Raw genomic sequence first — 24,193 nt, forward strand, 5'->3', positions numbered from 1 at the left:
CACATTGGGATTCGGAGTAGACGAACGTATTTGTTTGTTGCGGTTCATAGAGTACATTTGGACTGGGTTTTTGTCCCCCGTGTATGGGACATTTGTTTTGTTACACCCAGTGTTTTCGTGGGGACATTGTTTACCGTGTGTGCATTAAAAGCACTATATTGAACTCTCTGTTTTTCCTGCGCCTGACTTCACACCCCCGACACCAGAGCGTTACACCACAGGCCAGTGTGTGAGTGTTTATCAGTGTTGAATCTGTGCATGTGTGTTTCATCAAGGTGTTTATAAGATGTGGGCACAGAGACAATGGCCCTTGTGCTGTCTGCATCCCATTTCTTCTTCTCCAGTCCGCTGAAGGAGCAAACACACACAAAGCTACTGGTGCTGTGGTCCAATAGTCACACACACACACACACACACACACACACACACACACACACACACACACACACACACACACACACACACACCACACCACACACACACACACACACACACACACACACACACACCACACACACAACACACACACACACCACACACAACACACACACACACACACACACACACACACACACACACAGCTTCCCTGCCTGCCAGACACAAAAACACCTCCTGGGTTCCGTCCGTCTGTCCGGCGTGTTCCGTTACAACAGGGACAACAGGCCAATAACAGGATCAATCTGCTCCTCTCTTCCTGCCCTCCGTTTCCTCCCCTCTGCCGGACGAAGAGAGAGGGGGAGCAGACGGAGGAAGGATGGGACAGGAAATCACTCTTTCCCTCTGTCTCATTGTCTCCAGTGCGACAGACAAAGACAGGGCCTGGCAAACCTTACATCACACACTGTCATAGAGGGGGGGCAGGGTGTGTGTGTTGAGGAGGGGTGGGGGGATACAGGTGGAAGAGGGGAGGTGATCTCTCAGAGCATGGGAATATGGTAAGATGGAAGTGAGGGTGGTGTAATGGCTCTGGTACCATTCAGAGTAGCTATGCAGTAGGTAACCAACAACACTGTCAACGCCTTCAGCTACAGTATGTGAAGTCTCATCTACTAACCTTGTGTTTAGATATAACCTAACCTGAGCAAATGAGGACAAGTGTATTATTGGAGGATTGGTTGAGTGGCTCTACCTGATCATTCACAAGGAGAAACCATGAAGGTAAAACACCTCCCAATAAAATCTACTTCATTCACAATTTTATTGATGGGGAAGAATTCTTTACAGTTACATATCAGGATATTTTTTTGTTATTGATATATCGTATTGGTTGGACACTATCGTAATATTATGTTTGTGCTAGTTGTCTGTATCTGCACCAAAACTCCAGTATTTTTCCTTCATAGCTTGTTCTCCATCTTCTTTTTAAATAGGAAGCCAATTTGTTTTCAGCACTTTTATTTCCATGACTGACCAAAACTTGTTTTCTCATGTCTCTCTTGTTCCTCTGCAGAAGACATATGGTGAGTAATATGTTTGGAACGCAATAAAATGACAGTATCGAATCGCAATCGTGAGAATCACAATACATATCATATCGGCACCTAAGTATCATGACAATATTGCATCGTGAGGTCGCTGGCAATTACCAGCCCAAACCCTTTTCACGTAACCCTTCAACACTGCACTCAGTGAACCCTGTGATGCTGCCAGCATGCTGGTGATGTCCTCCTCTGAGGAGACTATGAACTAAAAGTACTGATAGAAAAGCACATGAAACCTCACAGTGCCTAACTCAATAGGTCATAGTGAACGTCATAGCCTAGTCTGCTTATGGAAACACACTCATTCTTGCTCACACACACACAACACACACACACACACCACACACACCACACACACAACACACACCACACACCACACCACACCACACACCACACCACGACACACACCACACACACAACCGACACACACACCAACGACAGCACACACACACACCAACCAACACACACAACACACACCACAGCACAACACATACTCATGCACCTGCGAGCGGACACCCTCTTTCAGAAAGGGGAAGTGGCGGTCTGTCATCTGCGCTGACAGGAAGTCAACAAAAGCCACATGCAGGCGGGCTGACGTCAATCAGGGCCCCGGAGCACTGTCACACAGGAACAGCTCCCTACCACAGACACCCAACAACACAACACACACCACACACACACACACACACACACACACACACACACACACACCCGCTTGCACAAACACCTCCGATACACACTTGCACAGGACCATACTCAAAAACATGTGCACACTATTGCAACAAACAGAATACACTAGTAGGGCCTACTTACGGATGCACATAAATGCATTGCATTGAGCACACACACAACACACACACACACACACACACACACACACACACACACACACACACAACACACACACAACACACAACACACACCACACACACACACACACACACACACAGAGATGATGACACACAAAAACACACACGCACTTCCTCTTCTTTATTTCAATCTGCCCTTGAAAATACGTGTGTGTGTGTGTGGTGTGTGTGTGTGTGTGTGTGTGTGTGTGTGTGTTGTGTGTGTGTGTGTGTGTGTGGTGTGTGGTGTGTGTGTGTGTGTGTGTGTGCGTGTGTGTGTGTGTGTGTGTGTGTGTGTGTGTGTGTTGCGCGCCGTGTGTGTGCGTATGTACGTGTACGTGGTGTGTGCTCCTCTGTCTTTGTAGTCCTTGTATTATAAGTCCAATGACTGAAAGTGTTTGGAAAAATTGCAAGTCCAATGACTGAAAGTGTTGGAAAAACCTATATTTTATAGATGAACGAGAGACAGTGTGTTTGGCGTGAATTATAAGCGAGGGCCAGCCACGAGAGCATACAGGTCGCAGTGGTGGGGTAGTATATGGGGGCTTTGGTGACAAAACGGATGGCCACTGTGATAGACTGCATCCAATTTGCTGAGTAGAGTGTTGGAGGCTATTTTGTAAATACATCGCCGAAGTCAAGGATCGGTAGGATAGTCAGTTTACGAGGGTATGTTTGGCAGCATGAGTGAAGGAGCTTTGTTGCAAAATAGAAAGCCGATTCCTAGATTTAATTTGGATTGGATATGCTTAACGTGAGTCTGGAAGGAGAGTTTACAGTCTAACCAGACACCTAGGTATTTGTAGTTGTCCACATATTCTAAGTCATAACGTCCAGTAGTAAAGTGATGCTAGTCGGGCGGGCGTTGCGGACAGCAATCGCTTGAAGAGCATGCATTTAGTTTTTACTTGCGTGTTAAGAAGCAGTGGAGCCCATGGAAGGAGTGTTGATAGGCATTGAAGCGCGTTTGGAGGTTTGTCAACACAGTGTTCCAAAGAAGGGCCATATGTATGCAGAATGGTGTTGTCTACGTAGAGTGATCAGAGAAATCACCAGCAGCGAAGAGCAACATCATTGATATACAGTGGGGCAAAAAAGTATTTAGTCAGCCACCAATTGTGCAAGTTTCCCACTTAAAAAGATGAGAGAGGCCTGGAATTTTCATCATAGGTACAACTTCAACTATGACAGACAAGAAATCCAGAAATCACATTGTAGGATTTTTAACGAATTTATTGGCAAATTATGGTGGAAAAAATATTGGTCAAAACAAAAGTTTATCTCAATACTCAAACTGTTATTTTTATACCCTTTGTTGGCAGACAGAGGTCAACGTTTTCTGTAAGTCTTCACAAGGTTCACACACTGGTGCTGGTATTTTGGCCCATTCCTCCATGCAGATCTCCTCTAGAGAGCAGTGATGTTTTGGGCTGTTTCTGGGCAACACGGACTTTCAACTCCCTCCCAAAGATTTTCTATGGGGTTGAATCTGGAGACGGCTAGGCCACTCCAGGACCTTGAAATGCTTCTTACGAAGCCACTCCTTCAGTGCCCGGGCGGTTGTGTTTGGGATCATTGTCATGCTGAAAGACCCAGCACGTTTCATCTTCAATGCCCTTGCTGATGGAAGGAGGTTTTCACTCAAATCTCACGATACATGGCCCATTCAATTTTTTCCTTTACACAGATCAGTCGTCCTGGTCCCTTTGCAGAAAACAGCCCCAAAGCATGATGTTTCACCCCCATGCTTCACAGTAGGTATGGTGTTTTTGGATGCAACTCAGCATTCTTTGTCCTCCAAAACACGACGAGTTGAGTTTTTTACCAAAAAGTTATATATTTTGGTTTTCATCTGACCATATGACATTCTCCCAATCTTCTTCTGGATCATCCCAAATGCTCTCTAGCAAACTTCAGATGGACCTGGACATGTACTGGCTTAGCAGGGGAACACGTCTGGCACTGCAGGATTGAGTCCCTGCGGCGTAGTGTGTTACTGATGGTAGGCTTTGTTACTTGGTCCCAGCTCTCTGCAGGGTCATTCACTAGGTCCCCCGTGTGGTTCTGGGATTTTTGCTCACGTTCTTGTGATCATTTTGACCCCACGGGGTGAGATCTTGCGTGGAGCCCCGGATCGAGGGAGATTACAGTGGTCTTGTATGTCTTCCATTTCCTAATAATTGCTCCCACAGTTGATTTCTTCAAACCAAGCTGCGCACCTTTGCAGATTCAGTCTTCCCAGCCTGGTGCAGGTCTACAATTTTGTTTTCTGGTGTCCTTTGACAGCTCTTTGTGCTTGGCCATAGTGGAGTTTGGAGTGTGACTGTTTGAGGTTGTGGACAGGTGTCTTTATAACTGATACAAGTTCAAACAGGTGGCCAAATACAGGTAACGAGGGGAGGACAGAGGAGCCTCTTAAAGAAGAAGTTACAGGTTTATGAGAGCCAGAAACTTGCTTGTTTGTAGGTGACCAAATACTTATTTTCACACCATAATTTCAAATAAATCATTAAAAATCCTACAATGTGATTTTCTGGATTTTCTTTCCTCATTTTGTCTGTCATAGTTGAGTGTACCTATGATGAAAAATACAGGCCTCTCTCATGCTTTTTAAGTGGGAGAACTTGCACAATTGGTGGCTTGACTAAATACATTTTTGCCCCACTGTATACAGAAAAAGAGTCGGCCAGAGAATTGAACCCTGTGGCACCCCCATAGAGACTGCCAGAGGTCCGGACAAAAGGCCCTTCCGATTTGACACACTGAACTCTATCTGAGAAGTAGTTGGGTGAACCAGGCAGCAGTCATTTTGAGAAACCAAGGCTGTTGAGTCTTGCCGGATAAGAATGTGTGATTGAACAGAGTCGAAAAAGCCTTTGACCAATGTCGATGAAGACGGCCTGCATTAGTACTGTCTTTTATCTGATGGCGGTTATGATATGGGTTTGGAACCTTGAGCGTGGCTGAGGTGCACCAAACAGACCAGTTCGGAAACCAGATTGCTATAGTGGAGAAGGTACCGGTGGCGATTCAAAATGGTCGGGTACTGTTTGTTAACTTGGCTTTTCCAATCTTGGTGATCTCAAACGAACAAAAAGAGGTTGGAATAGGCTAGTAATAGGGGTGCAACAATTTTCGGCTGATCATTTTAGAAAGAAGGGGTCCAGATTGTCTAGCCAGCCGATTTGTAGGAATTCCAGATTTGCCGGCTCTTTCAGAAATCAAGCTGTTACTGAATTGGGGTGAAGGAGAAGCGGGGGGGGGGGGGGCTTGGGCAAGTTGCTGGGGGGGTGCAGAGCTGTTGGCCGGCAGTAGGGGTAGCCAGGTGGAAAGCATGGCCAACTGTAGAAAAATGCTTATTGAAATGATCGATTATCGTAGATTTATTGGTTGTGACAGTGTTTCCTAGCCTCAGTGCAGTGGGCAGCTGGGAGGAGGTGCTCTTATTCTCCACGGACTTTACAGTGTCCCAACACATTTTGGAATTAGTATTACAGGAAGCACATTTCTATTTGAAAGAGTTAGCCTTAGCTTTCCTAACTGACTGTGTATATTGATTCCTGAATTCCCTGAAAAGTTGCATATCGCGGGGGCTATTCGATGCTAATGCAGCACGCCACAGGTTGTTTTTGTGCTGGTCAAGGACAGTCAAGTCTGGGGTGAACCAAGGGCTATATATGTTCTTAGTTCTACATTTTTTTAATGGTGCATACTTATTTAAGATGGTGAGGAAAGCACTTTTAAAGAGCAACCAGGCATCCTCTACTGACAGGATGAGGTCAATATCCTTCCAGGATACCCAGTCAGGTCGATTAGAACGGCCTGCTCGCTGAAGTGTTTTAGGGAGTGTTTGACAGTGATGAGGGGTGGTCATTTGACCGCGGACCCATTACGGACTCATGCAATGAGGCAGTGATCGCTGAGATCCTGGTTGAAGACAGCAGTGGTGTATTTAGAGGGCAAGTTGGTCAGGATGATATCTATGAGGGTGCCTATAGTTACGGATTTAGGGTTGTACATGGTAGGTTCCTTGATAATTTGTGTGAGTTTGAGGGCATCAAGCTCAGATTGTAGGATGGCCAGGGTGTTAAGCATATCCCAGTTTAGGTCACCTATCAGTACAAAATCTGAAGAAAGACGGGGGGCAATCAATTCACATATGGTGCCCAGGGCACAGCTGGACAAGCAGCAACGGTGAGAGACTTATTTCTGGAAAGGTGGATTTTTAAAAGTAGAAGCTCGAATTGTTTGGGCACAGACCTGGATAGTATGACAGAACTCTGCAGGCTATCTCTGCAGTAGATTGCAACTCTGCCCCCTTTGGCAGTTCTATCTTGTCGGACAATGTTGTAGTTGGGGATGGAAATTTCAGAATTTTTGGTGGCCTTCYTAAGCCAGGATTCAGACACGGCAAGGACATCAGGGTTGGYGGAGTGTGCTAAAGCATTGAATAAAACAAACTTAGGGAGGAGGCTTCTGATGTTAACATGCATGAAACCAAGGCTTAAATGGTTACAGAAGTCAACAAAAGAGAGCGCCTGGGGAATAGGAGTGGAACTGTGGGCTACAGGACCTGGGTTAACCTCTACATCACATTTTTTACATTTTAGTCATTTAGCAGACGCTCTTATCCAGAGCGACTTACAGTAGAGTGCATACATTTTATTACATTTTTTACATACTGAGACAAGGATATCCCTACCGGCCAAGAGCAGACGCTCTTATCCAGAGCGACTTACAGTAGAGTGCATACATTTTTTTTTTTACATACTGAGACAAGGATATCCCTACCGGCCAAACCCTCCCTACCAGAGGAACAGAGGAGGAGTAGGATAAGGTTACGGCTAAAGGCAATAAAAACTGGTTGTCTTGTGCGTTGGGAACAGAGTAAAAGGAGCAGATTTCTGGGCGTGGTAGAATAGATTCAGGGCATAATGTACAGACCAGGGTATGGTAGAATGTGAGTACAGTGGAGGTAAACCTAGGCATTGGGTGACGATGAGAGAGGTTGTGTCTCTGGAGGCACCAGTTAAGCCAGGTGAGGTCTCCGCATGTGTGGGGTGAGACAAAAGAGCTATCTAAGGCATGTTGGGCGGGGCTGGGGGCTCTACAGTGAAATAAAACAATAATAACTAACCGAAACAGCAGTAGACAAGGCATATTGACATTAGGGAGAGGCATGTGTAGCCGAGTGATCATAGGGTCCAATGAGCAGCAATAGGTGAGTCAGGGAGACGCTCGGTAGTCACTACTACGCTGGGCGAGCTAGAGACATGGAGATTCAGAAAGCTAGCAGGCCGGGGCTAGCAGATGGGTCTTCGGCGACATCGCAATGGAAAAGCCTGTTGAAACCACCTTGGACGATTATGTCTGCAGACCAGTCGTAATGGATGGCTGGGCTCCGTGTCGGCAATAAAGGGTCCAGGCCAATTGGCAAAAGAGGTATTGTAGCCCAAGAATTAGCTGGTAGACCTCTTCGGCTAGTTGGGAGATGGGCCTAGTTCGAGGCTAGCTGGTGCTTGCTTCGGGACAGAGGCGTTAGCCAGCAGCAGCCACTCGGTTGCAGCTAGGTAGCTGCGATGATCCGGTGTAATGGTCCAGAGCTTAAGGCAGGAATCCGGTGATGTGGTAGAGAAAAAGCAGTCCGATATGCTCTGGGTTGATATCACGCTGTGCAGACTGGCAGGTATTGGCCAAGCTGAAGCTGGCTGGTGTCCGAGTTAACGGTGAAGACCGCTAGCAGTGGATAACTGACTACTAGCTAGTAGCTAGTTAGCTGGCTAGCTTCTGATGGGGGTTCCGGTTCCAAAGTATAAAAAATAGCAGATCCGTACAACATTGGGTAAGAAGGGTTGCAGGAAAGTATATTCAGTTCGTAGATAGAAAGTGAGATTAAAATATATACTAAAAAAAACAGAGGAAAACTACTATTTACACAGGACAAGMCGGGACAAGACAAACACACGTCCGACTGCTACGCCATCTTGGATTATGATGCTAACCACTAATGAAAAGCCACATTTCTCCTGCTATGTTTAATCCATATTTTTCAGAGATCCTCTGTCTTGTCTTGCCAAGGGTGTGTGAGTGTGTTTGTGAGTGTATGTGTGTGTGTGACAAACAGTCATGTCGTTATGGCAGCCTGCCCTCCTGACACTATCATACATGTAGACAGGTTGCTAGCTGTAGTGTAGGCTGAGAGCTTAAAGCTCAAGGACACAGTCAGGAGTTCCCAGTCTATCAAGGTGTTTATAAGATGTGGGCACAAAGACAATGGCCCTTTGTCTGTCTGCATCCCATTTCTTCTTCTCCAGTCCGCTGAAGGAGCAAACAAACACAAAGCTACTGTTGCTTTGTCCAGCCAGTGGTCCAATAGTCGCACGCACGCACGCACGCACGCACGCACGCACGCACGCACGCACGCACGCAACGCACGCACGCACGCACGCACGCACGCACGACACCCACGAACGCACGGCCTTAACGCAGCAGCACGCACCACGCACGCACGCACGCAACGCACTGCCACGCCACGCACGCACGCACGCACCACGCACGCACGCACCGCAACGCACGCACGCACTGCACGCAGCGCACGCCGCACGCACGCACGCCACGCACGCGCGACGCACGCGCACCGCACGCACGCAGACCACGCACGCCACCCACCACGCTACGCACGACGCACGCAACGGACACACACACACACACACACACACACACACCACACACACACACACACAACACACACACACAACACACACACACACACACACACACACACACACACCCCAAGTCTCTACCCATTAATAATGGCTTCCAATACAATGAGCAGATTCACATAAGATGTTTTCAGTAGACAGAAGTGGGGGTTTCACTGGTACTCCCCATCAGAGCAGTCAGACTAAAACAGGCTTGGGGGTGGTTACTAACACTGAGGTGCAGAGCCAGGGAAAGCCAGCCACGCATTTGACAAATGAGAGGGGAGAGTGGTGGGGTGAGGTTAGGAGTAGAGGGACGCGGACAAGACAAGACAGACAGAACAAGAGAACCAACAGAACAGATCAGAACAGAGAAAACATACAGAGACAGAGCGAACAGCATACAGAGACAGAAACAGAACAAGACAGAGACAGAGACCAGAGAAAACAGAAAGAGAGAAAGAAGAGAAGAAAGAGGAAAAAGGAAAAGGAAGAAGAGAGAAGCAGAAGAGACGAGAGAGAGAGAAGAGACAAAACATCTTAAGCCTACACAGGAAACAATAACTTACGTTATTTCCTCACAACCCCTTTTAATACACGTCCATCCTTCCCCACCCTTCCAATGGCGTCCTTTGCCCTTCTGTGATCTCAACACAAGCCTTGTCAATTGAAATTGAATTAGCATTCCCCTTCCCACTGCAACCTAAGAACCCAACAGTCGAATCAGAGTTCGAGAACATCATAGATAAGAATATCCGAGATTCCTTGAATCCTCATCACCACTTAACTCTACAGTTAGGAAGAAAGAGACAGAGGGAGAGAGAACAGAGAGAGGAAGGAAAGCTGGTTAATGAATTATCGAAAGCTCTAAATAATCATTGCAACAACAGAGAAAACAATAGTAAAGAAAATCAAACTGTCAATCACTCACGTAGGTAATGGTGTGTGTAACCACTCCCAGATTCGTCTTTTATAATTCCCAATCCAGACATTACTTCTTAAATTCATGAATGAATAATCTATAATATAATTTGGAAGAAAAACCATGCCATTATTATCTCCACGGCAACAGACATACATAATAGTAGTATGATAGTAGAGTACGTATAGATATGTGTTTAATAGTATTTATCATATAGGGTAACAGTAGTAGTATAATAGACTTACTTCATCATTCCGAAAGAATTATTATACTGTTTTACTCCAGACAATTTCCCTGACACCCAAAAGTACTCTTACATTTTGAATGCTTACCGGACAAGAAATGTCTGATTCCCCACTATAATGAGACCATCATCCCTACCCTGTATTTCAGACCTACTAAACACGGCTTGTTGTAAATGATCTGTTCACCCATGTTATCGTAAATAAAAAAACAAACATATGCTTTCGCTTATGCTTATAAGAATTATGAAATCATTAGACCTTTTACTTTATACAAGAATATAAAATCAATACTTAGATTTACCCGAAAATATTATGACTTTTCACTTTTACATGCCTTTTATTAAAGTTCTTACTTACAATGGGACTTGTACCACCCACCTAAAATTAAATAAAATAAAAACACATGCCAAAAATTCAGGAAGTGTAAGGAAATAGTACAGACGGCAGAATAAACACTGTGACGACTATTTGCCCACAGATCTTGCCCAAGGCAGACAACCCTCTGAGCGGATAACTAAGACGAAAAGATATCGAAAGATCACAAGAACCTCTACAGCGGGACCACAAGCAACGGATCAACTGCATTTATTAGAGAGTGCCCAAAAACTAACATATGGAGAAGACACATGAGACGAGGGAAACTCGTCTAAGAAGCACGGAGGCAAGGCAGATTGGCTCGGCACGAAAGAGAAAACCGCGAGAACCAAAGAAAAGGAGGGAAATGAGTATAAAAAAAAAACCAAAAAGGGTCACCGTAAAAACCACCCGAAAGTGGTTAGCTCAGATCAAGTTGTAGAGAAGAAAGCAAGAAGAGGAAGGAGAGAGCACTTCTCCTAACCTGCCTGCCAAGTATGACCATAGACTAGAGAGACAAATATATCCCTCAATAACACAGATCCACACAAAGAATTTGAAAACACAATCCAATTTCTGATACTCTCAATCTAGCTCGGGTGAAATACCACAGATGTGTGCCATCCACCATGCAGCAAGCATTTGTGACCTGTTGGCCACGAGAAAAGGCAAACCCGTGAAGAACAAAAGACACCATATGTAAATACCACCCATATTTTGCTTATTTATTTTAACTTGTGTGCTTTAACATTACATTGTATGTGTAATAGTTTACTGTTAAGTGTATTGTTTATTTCACTTTTGTGTATTATCTTACTCACTTGCTTGGCAATGTTAACACATGTTTCCCATGCAATAAAGCCCTTGAATTGAATTGAATTGAATTGAGAGGGACAGACGGAGGAGGAGAGAGGAGAGAAGGGACAGGATGAGGAGGAGAGAGACAAAGGGAGAGATAGAGAGAAGAGAGAGGGACAAACGGATGAGGAGACACAGAAGGGAGAGATTGAAAGAGAAGAGAGACCGGGAGAGATGTCTTGACTTGATACATTGTCTTAAGATTCTTAAGCAGGAAAACATATGTAAAGACAAACTAACGTCAATGTCTTAGGGACACCAGGTGCATTGCAGGAGAGAGTGAGTGCATTGTGGTTACCTGGCAGACAGACTTCTGTGATGGGAGGCTGAGTGGCGCAGGGGACCTCCAGGGGGGGGGGGGGGGGGGGGGGGGGGGGTGAGGAAACAGGAGAAATAAGTATGAGTATGACAATACATTTTGATAGGCTACGTCACATCGTAACATTAATGATATGGCCCAACCACATCTGTAAGACTATATAGGTTAGTCACTCTAAATGGAGAGACAGAGGAGAGGAGAACAAGAGAGGAGTGACAAGGAGGAGAGGCAGAGACAGAGGAGAGGAGAGGAGAGGCAGAGGAGAGAGCAGACAGAGGAGAGGAAGACAGAGGAGAGGAGAGACAGAGGAGAGGAGAGACAGAGGAGAGGAGAGACAGAGGAGAGGAAGAAAGAGGAGAGGTAGACAGAAGAGAGGAAGAGAAGAGAGGAAGACAGAGGAGAGGAGAGACAGAAGAGAGGAGAGACAGAGGAGAGGAAGACAGAGGAGAGGAAGACAGAGGAGAATAAGAACGAGGCCAACATGTCCATGAGGATTACAGTGAGAAGAGGAGGGGAAAGAGAGAGAGATTAAGAAAGGCAGCAGATAAATGAAGAATACAAGGTGAATTGCTCTCAAAGCACACCTGCCTGATCTGATCTGTGTGTTTACGTGCGTGCATTTATTTTTATTTTACTAGGCAAGTCTGTTGTCAGCTCGGGATTTGATCGGTTACCGGCCCAACACTCTAACTACTAGGCTACCTGCCGCTCCGTGCATGTGTGTGCATGCATGAACGTGTGTTTGTCTGCAAGTGTGTGTGTGCGCCTGCAAGCATGCAAGTATGTGTGTCTGTGAGTGTTTGTGTGCATTCCAGCATTCAAACATGACATGTGTGCATGCAAGTATGTGTGTCTGAAAGTGTGTGTGTGTGTGTGTGCCTGCGAGGGTGCGTTCATGATGTGTGTTTGTGTGAGAGCTGAATGTAGGTCAGGGAGACTTTGGTTTTCAATACAGCAGGCTGTTCAACACAAGCTTTTTATGAATAGAGATTGTATTCCAGTATCTTTACAGCATGCTAGAGACAGAATACAGACACCGTCATGTGATATCTGAATGGAGGAGGAACGATGCCCTACATACAAATGCATACATAATACACGTTCTCTGTTTTGTAATATTAGTCTGCAATATCAACTCAATGGAGAAGCTATGCGTTCAAGTCTGAGTCCCAGTCTGAGTCCCAGTCTGAGTCCCAGTCTGAGTCCCAGTCTGAGTCCCAGTCTGAGTCTGACGCCCAGTCTGAGTCCCAGTCTGAGTCCCAGTCTGAGTCCCAGTCTGAGTCCCAGTCTGAGTCCCAGTCTGAGTCCCAGTCTGATTCCCAGTCTGAATCCCAGTCTGATTCTAGAGGAGGATGTTCTGCACTACATAAGGCATATAGAAATGTGATTCATGCATTGCCAATAATGTGTGGATTATGTTTTGGACATTTCAGACAGGCGTATAACAAAAATATGACTTAACATGCACAACATAATCATTTACATAAATGGCAGTTGAAATCACATAGAATTTACTCATATAAATATACATCCACCAATTAAAATGAGATTTAGTATTTTTTTTATTTGACTAAAATATGAATGATCTGTGTCTGTGATAATGGGGTTGTTTTTCTCCCATCACCCCACAGCTAACCTCTTTCAAAAAGAGTGCAAACAGTGTCCTAATAGCTTGACGTAGTTAAAGTGTTTTCACGAGTATAAAGAGAGAGCATGCGTTTAACAATACCTCTCTCCTGGCGTTATCATTATACTTAGATAGAAAAACACAAGGAGCAGAAGGAATCTGGAGTGGAAACCTAGGAGAATAATAAGACGCTGTTCTGAGTTCATGTGTTCTACAGCCTCTGTCTACCCCTCTGAGAAGGGCAACATCTTACGAGTTCCAACCCCACTTTGTCAAGCAATTCACAGTAAAGTCTATACCAGTTGTAGTTGGCGCATGTGACAAATAAAATTTGATTTCATTTGATGATGCGTTGAACAGTGAAAATGTTTAAATGCAAAGAGAAAAGCTCCAATAAGACAAGGCCGAGAGTGGGTGGAATAGGTAGCAACTGCCCTCTTGTGGATTGAGATACAAACTACAACACATTTACAGCTGCTGTGTATTGTCCTCCACAGCAGACATGAGACTGTATTTGACCTTTATTTATGTATAATTCATTAGGTAGTGTTCTTAATCAGTCATATCAGCAATGACACCGGACACTTACTTGTTGGAAGCACATTGGACATTGGTCAGGACTGTGAAGTTATTTCTTACGCTTCGAAGGCTTGCGAGGACCTGGACAGAAAGAGAACACCTTTAGCCATTACTTACACCAGCAAGTATGGGAAGACACAGATGTTCTGAATGTAGGTGTGTTAGCGACTGGGTTAAAGGACAGGTGAGCTGGGATCATATTTACCTGAGCAAAAGGCGTTACTATCAGGTCATCACCATGTCTGTAAACACAAACACAAACATGTTAATGACACATCCTGAACATCATTCAGAAAGCATTCCTAAGACTGTTAACAGTGTCATACACACGTCAGGTTTAATGGGCTCAATCAGTCCATTGTTTCAACACCAGGTGAAAGAATGTCACTTTAAACCACATCCAGGGAGGTAGTCATTATGAAAGTATGTGTCAGTTATGAGTAACAAAGGTCCCAATTCCCTAAAATGTGCCTGTAGTTAAGCCTTTGAGGACAAACAGGAATCTTGTGACTGACGAACAGCCAAATGACCTCTACGTACCCCACAGACAAATGACCCCTACTGTGGTTCTTCCTTTAAAAGTTGCATCATACTCTCGTGTGGCGCAGCGGTCTAAGGCTCTGCATCTCAGTGCTAGAGACATCACTACAGACCCTGGTTCAATTCCAGGCTGTATCACAACCGGCAGTGATTGGGCGGCACACAACTGGCCCAACGTCGTCCAGGTTAGGGGAGGGTTTGCCCAGGGTAGGTCGTCATTGTAAATAAGAATTTGTTCTGAACTGACTTGCCTAGTTAAATAAAGGTTAAATAAAAATGAAAATAAATATTGCAGCACAGCTTGCAGGATGGTACAGCATGTTACAGCGCATCACGCCATAGTATTTTATTGTCAGCCATTGTTCCCGTTAATTCTCGTTGAAACCACCAATGGGCATCTTTGAGGGCGTCTTCATGAAGCTTGCTTACTTTATGAAGCTTGCTTACTTTCCCAAATAATCCTACAGAGGTCCATGCAGACCAGACGTTTTGATTGGAAAACCCTATCAGAGGTCCATGCAGACCAGACGGTTTGATTGTTATACCCTATCAGAGGTCCATGCAGTCCAAGATGTTTTGATTGTATACCTTATCAGAGGTCCATGCAGACCAGTGTTTTGATGTTTATACCCTATCAGAGGTCCATGCAGACCAGATGTTTTGATTGTTATACTATCAGAGGTCCATCAGACGATGTTTTGATTGTTATACCCTATCAGAGGTCCATGCAGACCAGATGTTGATTGTTTTATAACCCTATCAGAGGTCCACGCAGACCAGATGTTTTGATTTGTTAATACGTCTTCTTACTGCAGTCCAGTGTCCTATGCAGACAGCAGAGGTTGATGGTCCGCGACATATCTGGTTTCTTATACTCAGGTGTTATGCAAAGCTATAGGCCTACGGACAAGGAACAGCATGTGTTATTGTCTACTCTCGCTCTGATATACGCTCTATTCAAGCTCACATGCAGATCGCGTAGTACTGTAAATGTTGGGATGTGGTATGTTTAGTCACCATTAACGCGTTTGAGAGAGTTCTCCGTGACTGCAAGCTACCAGACGTTGATTGTTTATACCTTATCAGAGCGTCCAACGCAGACCAGAATGTTTTTGATTGTTATCTCCTAATCAGAGGTCCACGACAGACCAGATGTTTTGATTTTGTTATACCCTAAGTCAGAGGTCCACGCAGACCAGGACGTTTTAATTGCTAGTAGTCCTTATCGAAGAGCAGAACAAGTTAATGAGTTTCGTTGACATGAAGCAACCATAGCCTCAGCTACTATAGCACAGAGAAATACATTTTAAAACACGCTATTCTGTTCTTTTGAAATACATTGTCTTAGTATCATGTTTGGTAGGCTACTCTTTGAGTCCCAGCTAATCTACTGATAATATGCATACCGTGCAGCAGAGCTTCATGGAGCTTTGAGGATGACATGCTCAGTAAGTTTTTATCTTTTATGATATTTATCTTAATGTAGGCCTACTGATAGAGTGTAAAATACACGTCTTTCAGTAAATTCAGAGACAAGTGGGTTCTAGGTTTTTATTGAAATGACAAGGAGCTATCATTAGTATCATTAGCAATTAGTAGGCAAACATCCATTAAACATCCATAAATACATTTCAAGTCCCTAAAAATGTTCATTAACTTGGCAAGAGGCTTTTGTCTTGCTAATAGCCCCTCATGGGTGGATGGCTTCCTTTCTATTCCAATGTATTGAATGAATGTATTTATTCCAGTCATTTACAATTCTCATTCTCGGAGTGGAAACGTTGTTTGTAGAGTTCACAACCTGCTACACTTGTTAAAACATTTATTCAAAATGCCTCCAGCTCACATTGTAAAGTGTTGGGTGACGCACTGATAGCCTGTAGCCTGCACCTGAATGGTGAATGGGAGGCGCACTTCAATTACCAGTTGAAGAATAAAAATAGACACACAGGCCAATTTAATTCCACTAAATTATGCAAATTATTCTATAGACCGATAAGCACAATGTTCAAATGTATTTACACCAAGAAATTAGAGCCAGAAATACAGGGATTTTTGTAGGGTGAATTACTATGTGGATTATATGCATTTACATACTTGTAGGGGTTGTTGCATTTGTCATTGTWTCTGGATTAGCTATTATGAGGGTTTTGGCTGGCTATTGCCCAATKTAATGGCTCATCAATGCGTGAACTGCTGTGACCAATGTCCATCACTACTGTACACCGAGAACTGTATTCTAAAAATAAAAACACGGCATCTACASTGGTAGAAATATATTATTGAATTCGATAAAAAACAAGAAAACTGTTTAAAAATGCATATGTTTAATAGGCTAATGTGCAGTGTGACAAAAAYCAACAGGACAATGAGATGTTTACTGTAGCCTACRTARTAAACATAGTAAAGTGCCTAATTCCTTCGATAAGGGAGAGGCTTGCTGAAAATGATGTCTGTTCTCTTTGGTCGCAATGAAAAAATGCTGAGATAAATGGTAACTAAAACAAACTGATCAGAACAACCAGATCACTTCATGGTGTGTGTGTGTGTGTGGGTGYGTGTGTGTGTGTGTGTGAGAAAGAGTGTTTGTAAGTGAGTGCGTGTGCATGTGGCTGCATGTGTGTGCACTATGTGCGTGCGTGTGTGGTAACTTACAGTTCAGATGCGATGGAGGAGTTTCGGGACATGGATTTGGGCGAGAGTTCGTAGTCACTGTCCGAGCGGTAGAGGAAGGACTCTCTGCGCTGGTTGTGTCCAGGGAAGTTGGTGTGTAGGACCAGGCCAGACCCGGGAGACGCTGAAGGGTCCAACGGACTGCAGCTGGCTGATGGGCCATTCTCCACGTCAAAGCTGCAACACAATACATAGAAAACATAATGTTACTAACAAAGTTACTACATCTATCTTTCCACTGGTCCTGCGAGGCTCAGTCGGTAGAGCATGGCGCTTGCAACGCCAAGGGTCGTGGGTTTGATTCCTGCTGGGGCCACCAGTACATCAAATGTATGCACACATGACTGTACTGTAAGTCACTTTGGATAAAAGAGTTCATTGGCATTTATTATTATCATTCTATATGTGGTATTACTTTCCATCTACAGGCCAGAACAAAACAGAAGCCTGGGCTTCTATTTTGGTCCCTGTATGTACAACCAACTGACACTACAAATGACGTTCCTATGGGAAATAAAAGTTGTTCTAATTCAAGTTCCTCTAATTTCAGGTCTGCAGAAAACTCTAAACTACATCACGAAGATGGTCTGGAATGGCAACTTTCCATCATTGGTTTGTATTGTGTCAACAGAGACAGATAACATATGAAATATAATTTGCCTTGTAAAAACACAAGTTGCTGTATCATACCAAACAATGACATTACTGTTCATGTGAGTACTCTGTGACATTATGGTTCATGTGAGTACTCTGTGACATTAATATTCATGTGAGTACTCTGTGACATTAAGATTCATGTGAGTACTCTGTGACATCAAGATTCATGTGAGTACTCTATGACATTAATATTCATGTGAGTACTCTGTGACATTAAGATTCATTGTGAGTACTCTTTGACATCACTGTTCATGTGTACTCTGTGACATTACGATTCATGTGAGTACTCTGTGACATTAAGATTCATGTGCAGTACTCTGTGACATTAAGATTCATGTGAGTACTCTGTGACATTATGATTCATGTGAGTACTCGTGACATCAAGATTAATGTGAGTACTCTGTGACATCAAGATTCATGTGACTATTCCTGTGACATCAAGATTAATGTGAGTACTCTGTGATTATGATTCATGTGAGTACTCTGTGACATCAAGATTCATGTGAGTACTCTGTGCCATCAAGATTCATGTGAGAGCACAGGAACACAGAGAACAATGAAATGATGAGACCAGCAGGGCCACATTCAGACTTCAAACGGTATTTGTTTTTATACAGATAAAAAAGGCAAAATCTTTCACAAGCTTTCATAATAAACATCCAAGACTGAGATATGCTGTGATTCTAGTTTAATTCTAACAGGAAGTACTACACATCGATTCCAGTCATGGACAGGTTAGTGACACATCATGAAACTCTAGGCATAACTGACAAAAACTGGGGGGAAGAAATGACAACACAGATGTTGCTATCCAATCAGAACAGGGGTTGAGGGTAAGAGAGAGGGATCTTGACAAAAAGTCCCTGGAGAGAGATCATGTTTCTGGAAAGTCTCAAGGTTTCCAAGGGAAGGAGAGGGAGGAGAGGGGGAGTTGGGGAAGTGAGCGGTGACTCTGTGACCTGTCACTGCAGGAGGCTCCGCAAAGAGGAGGGGTCTTCTGATGCACACACACACACAAGGCCATCAAATCATCAACACAGGGGCCCCACAAGGGTGCGTGCTCAGACCCCTCCTGTACTCCCTGTTCACCCATGACTGCGTGACCGTGCATGTCTCCAACTCAATCATCAAGTTTGCAGATGACACAGTAGTAGGCCTGATTACCAACAATGACGAGACAGCCTACAGGGAGGAGGTGAGGGCCCTCGAGTGTGGTGTGTCAGGCAAGCAACCTCTCACTCAATGTCAACAAAACGAAGGAGCTGATCGTGGACTTCAGGAAACAGCAGAGGGAGCACACCCCTATCCACATCGACGGACCACAGTGCCTCTACAACCTCAGGAGGCTGAAGAAATGTGGCTTGTCACCTAAAACCCTCAAACTTTTACAGATGCACAATTGAGAGCATCCTGTCGGGCTGCATCACCGCCTGGTACGGCAACTGCACCGCCTGCAACCACAGGGCCCTCCAGAGGGTGGTGCGGTCTGCCCAACGCCTCACTGGGGGAAAAACTACCTGCCCTCCATGACACCTACAGCACCCGATGTCACAGGAAGGCCAAAAAGATCATCAAGGACAACAACCACCCGAGCCACTGCCTTTCACCCCGCTATCATCCAGAAGGCGAGATCAGTACAGGTGCAATCAAAGCTGGGACCGAGAGACTGAAAAACAGCTTTTATCTCAAGGCCATCGGACTGTTAAAAAGCCATCACTAGCCGGCTTTCCACTCGGTTCCAAAACCTGCACCTTAGAGGCTGCTGCCCTATGACATAGACTTGGAATCACTGGCCACTTAATAATGGAACACCAGTCACTTTAATAATGTTTACATACTGCTTTACTCATCTCATATGTATATACTGTTTTCTATACTCAATCTAATATTTATCTATTTGTTAATTCCATTATTTTACTTTTATGTTTGTGTGTATTGTTGTGAATTGTTAGATATTACTGCACTGTTGGAGCTAGGAACAGAAGCATTTCGCTACACCCACAATACATCTGCTAAATATGTGTATGTGACCAATACAATTTTGAATTGATTTGATTTAAAAGACACCATCTGATTCAGGAAACCAGCCTGGGGCCACAGATGCATGTTTGCGACCTGTGTAAGAGCAGGATGCAGTGATGTGTGTGTTGTGATAGCATGCCAGATGAGTATGCACTCTATGGTTGATTACATCATTGTCCTCAGGTCAGTGTACTGCTGTATTCCTTTGTGGTAAGATAGAACAGGTCCATCGGGCCGGGGCGGTATACGGGTGGGAGTTCTAAGCTCAGGCAGCCTGAGCAGCCTCCTCATACAAACCCATCTCACCTCGCCACATTGCAAAAACAATAGTAGCCATTAACATCCTCTCTTACTCTCTCTCTCTTTCCAGTTCACAGAGATTAAGTACATTAAACGTGGCAAAACACTTACTTTAAGATCAAAACAAACGGGGCTCGCTCTGACCCATGATGAAAACAACAGGACGTACACACACACAAACACACAACTCAGTCCAATAATTACCGTATTAGTGATAAATAATGTTATTAAAAGAATTACATAAGGTTATTGGGGATAAGGCTTGGGAAGTATACTGTAGGGCATCAGAAATGCACTACTACTACACCCTTATTAAGTAAACAGTAAGCTCTATATCAACTCTGTTTGGATGGTGTGGGGCAACGGGATTGCCTACCCTCCTGGATAGCTACAGCACTTTATTGTCTCTGGGTAATGTAGGTTTGGCTAGGGTTTGTATAGCAATAGGACAGCAGGTAACCTAGCGGTTCAGAACGTTGGGCCAGTAACCGAAAGGTTGCCGGTTTGAATCCCCGAGCCGACTAGGTGAGAAATCTGTTGATGTGCCATTGAGCAAGGACCTTAACCCTGTCATGATACAACATGATGATGATGTCATTTTTAGGATGTCGCAGCAACATGCAATTGTTTCTTTAAGGGTTAACTTACATTTAAGAGGATAACATCGGTTAAATATAACTTGCCAGAATATTARGTGTTTACCGAACGTAATCAAAAGGGGAAAGAAATGCTCTTAGCTCTGAAAAAAGATATCACCTTCCTTAAACTCACCTTTCTGCCACTGAGCATATGAAACTCCAATGTGACTGGGTTGGGCAGATATAAGGTTCCTCATATACATATAGCCTATATAGCCATTATATACATATATAGCCTTTAGAAAGTATTCACACCCCTTTTTACACATTTTGTTGTGTTACGAAGTGGAATTAAAATGAACAGACAGGACTCCCTATGGTTTCAGATTGAAGCTCAGTTAAGCTGTCCTTTACCTCTGAAGAATCTTATGTTTGTGAATCAGGTTCAACATGTGTGATAACAGTAAAACCTTCAATACAATATGWACAACACATTATTGGCATGGGCAGACTGTAGAAAGCACTTGGGTATTTCAAACAGGTAATCTTTACTTCCTCCTATCTCTTGTAACCCTAACCTGCCCAATGTGTTCTCAAAGGTCAACCTCTATAAGTGGTGCTTTTTTGCACCTATTCTGGCACTGCAATAAGCTATTGGATTTTCTGGTGCTCTATTCATACAGCCACTCAGATCAGTTTAGATATAGAATTGGTACAATCCCCAAGCCTTTACATCATCACATGCCGAATACTACGCTTGACCCAGACAAGACAAGGTATCTGATAATTATTTCATACTTTGCAAAGAAATGTATTCTTGTGTGTTGGAAAAATGAAAACCCACCCACTTTTCAATTGTGATATAAAAAAAGGATGCCACAGCACAGACAGACGCATGACTCACTGTGTGAGTGAAGTAGTGACTGACTGATGTGATGCCAAAGTCCCATGACATGCAGATGGTCACAGGCCCCTGCACTAAGCCTTCACTTCCTATCCAAAGCAATCAGGAAGTCCAATCAGAAGTGTGGCTTATACATCCTTCCACAATGATACAGCTAAATCATCCCGACTTATTACATTTTWAAAAAATGTATCCATTATTTTACCAGGTAAGTTGACTGAGAACACGTTCTCATTTACAGCAAGAGCCTGGGGAATAGTTACAGGGGAGAGGAGGGGGATGAATGAGCCAATTATAAACTGGGGATTAATAGGTGACCGTGATGGTTTGAGGGCAAGATTGGGAATTTAGCCAGGACACCGGGGTTAACACCCCTACTCTTACGACAAGTGCCATGGGATGTTACTTGGGACTGCCCAGTAAGTACTTGGGACCTACCGTACACTACTTGGGACCTGCAGTACACTACTTGGGACCTGCCAGTACTCACTGTACTTTGGGACCTACCAGTAACATCTGCTTGGGACCTACCTGTACCAGTACACTGCTTGGGACCTCAGTACACTACTTGGGACCTGCCAGTACACTGCTTGGGACCTACCAGTACTACTTGGGACCTACCGTACACTGCTTGGGACCTACTGTAGTACACTCTTGGGACCTACCAGTACACTACTTGGACCTGCCAGTACATCTGTTGGGACCTACCAGTTACACTACTTGGGACCTACCGTACACTGCTTGGGACTACCAGTACACTACTTGGGACCTACCAGTACAGCTACTTGGGACCTACCAGTACACTACTTGGGACCTACCAGTTATACTACTTTGGGACCTACCAGTACACTGCTTGGGACCATACGAGGGACGTTTCCTTTTCTCCAGTCTCAGAGTGTAGCCTGAAGGATCTGTTTCTCCCAGAAGATAGGTTTGATTACAGGCTTGTACAGTGATGAGTGATGTAAGCACTTACTACACCAGCAGTGTAGTTTTTTTTCCTGACACGTGTTGATCTGTGTCTGTGTGCTGTGTCTGTGCATACGTCCATGTGCCTGCTGAGTATGTTTTCCGTGTGTGACACCTCTGTGACTGTTTTCCTCCCTGTGTTATCAACTGCTGTCAGTCTGTAGACAGTATGACATTGGGTGCAGTGGATGCTCTGGAGACAGACAGACACACACTCCAGTTTATCCATGCACCTCTAGTAATTCCACAAAGGAAGTATCCATCACCATGCCTTCTAGATAATGCCTCTCTCAGTACTAGGGATGGGCATTTGAAATAATTACACTATTATATAATATCACAATAACTGTGCCCATCCCTACTCAGTACTGTCTAACATCACACTGTACCTGGGCTGAGACTGTGTAATGCTGTCCACCACTGATTACTGTCAACCCTGATTACTCTCCACCACTCATTACTGTCCACCTGATTACTGTCAACCGTGAATACTGTCCCACCACTGATTAATGTCAACCAGTGATTACTGTCCACCACTGATTACTGTCACCAGTGATTACTCTCCACCTGATTACTGTCCACCACTGATTACTGTCAATTAGAGGTTGACCGATTCTGATTTTTCAACGCCGATACCGATTATTGGAGGACATTTTTTAATATACAGTGGGGAGAACAAGTATTTGATACACTGCCGATTTTGCAGGTTTTCTACTTACAAAGCATGTAGAGGTCTGTAATATTTATCATAGGTACACTTCAACTGTGAGACACGGAATCTAAAACAAAAATCCAGAAAATCACATTGTATGATTTTTAAGTAATTAATTTGCATTTTATTGCATGACATAAGTATTGATACATCAGAAAAGCAGAACTTAAGATTTGGTACAGAAACCTTTGTTTGCAATTACAGAGATCATACGTTTCCTGGAGTTCTTGACCAGGTTTGCACACACTGCAGCAGGGATTTTGGCCCACTCCTCCATACAGACCTTCTCCAGATCCTTCAGGTTTCGGGGCTGTCGCTGGGCAATACGGACTTTCAGCGCCCTCCAAAGATTTTCTATTGGGTTCAGGTCTGGAGACTGGCTAGGCCACTCCAGGACCTTGAGATGCTTCTTACGGAGCCACTCTTAGTTTCCTGGCTGTGTGGTTTCGGGTCGTTGTCATGCTGGAAGACCCAGCCACGACCCATCTTCAATGCTCTTACTGAGGGAAGGGGTCGTTGGCCAAGATCTCGCGATACATGGCCCCATCCATCCTCCCTCAATACGGTGCAGTCGTCTGTCCCCTTTGCAGAAAAGCATCCCCAAAGAATGATGTTTCCACCTCCACGCTTCACGGTTGGGATGGTGTTCTTGGGTTGTACTCATCCTTCTTCTTCCTCCAAACACGTCGAGTGGAGTTTAGACCAAAAAGCTAAATTTTTGTCTCATCAGACCACATGACCTTCTCCATTCTTCCTCTGGATCATCCAGATGGTCATTGGCAACTTCAGACGGGCCTGGAATGCCCTGGCTTGAGCAGGGGGACCTTGCGTGCGCTGAGTATTTTAATCCATGACGGCATAGTGTGTTACTAATGGTTTTTCTTTGAGACTGTGGTCCCAGCTC

The 24,193-nt window shown here is 44.4% G+C and overlaps 1 protein-coding gene across 1 annotated transcript in view; it reads right to left on the reverse strand.

Moving 5' to 3' along the window:
- pde4ba (phosphodiesterase 4B, cAMP-specific a) overlaps positions 1-24,193 on the reverse strand; it is a 316,345-nt gene that overhangs the window by 70,228 nt on the left and 221,924 nt on the right. The window contains 4 exon segments of the mRNA XM_024004404.3: positions 11,708-11,753; positions 13,941-14,015; positions 14,140-14,176; positions 17,130-17,324. Coding sequence (XP_023860172.2) covers positions 11,708-11,753; positions 13,941-14,015; positions 14,140-14,176; positions 17,130-17,324 — 353 coding nt within the window.

This window comes from Salvelinus sp. IW2-2015, linkage group LG16 (assembly GCF_002910315.2).
Source record: "Salvelinus sp. IW2-2015 linkage group LG16, ASM291031v2, whole genome shotgun sequence".
Lineage (NCBI taxonomy): Eukaryota > Metazoa > Chordata > Actinopteri > Salmoniformes > Salmonidae > Salvelinus > Salvelinus sp. IW2-2015.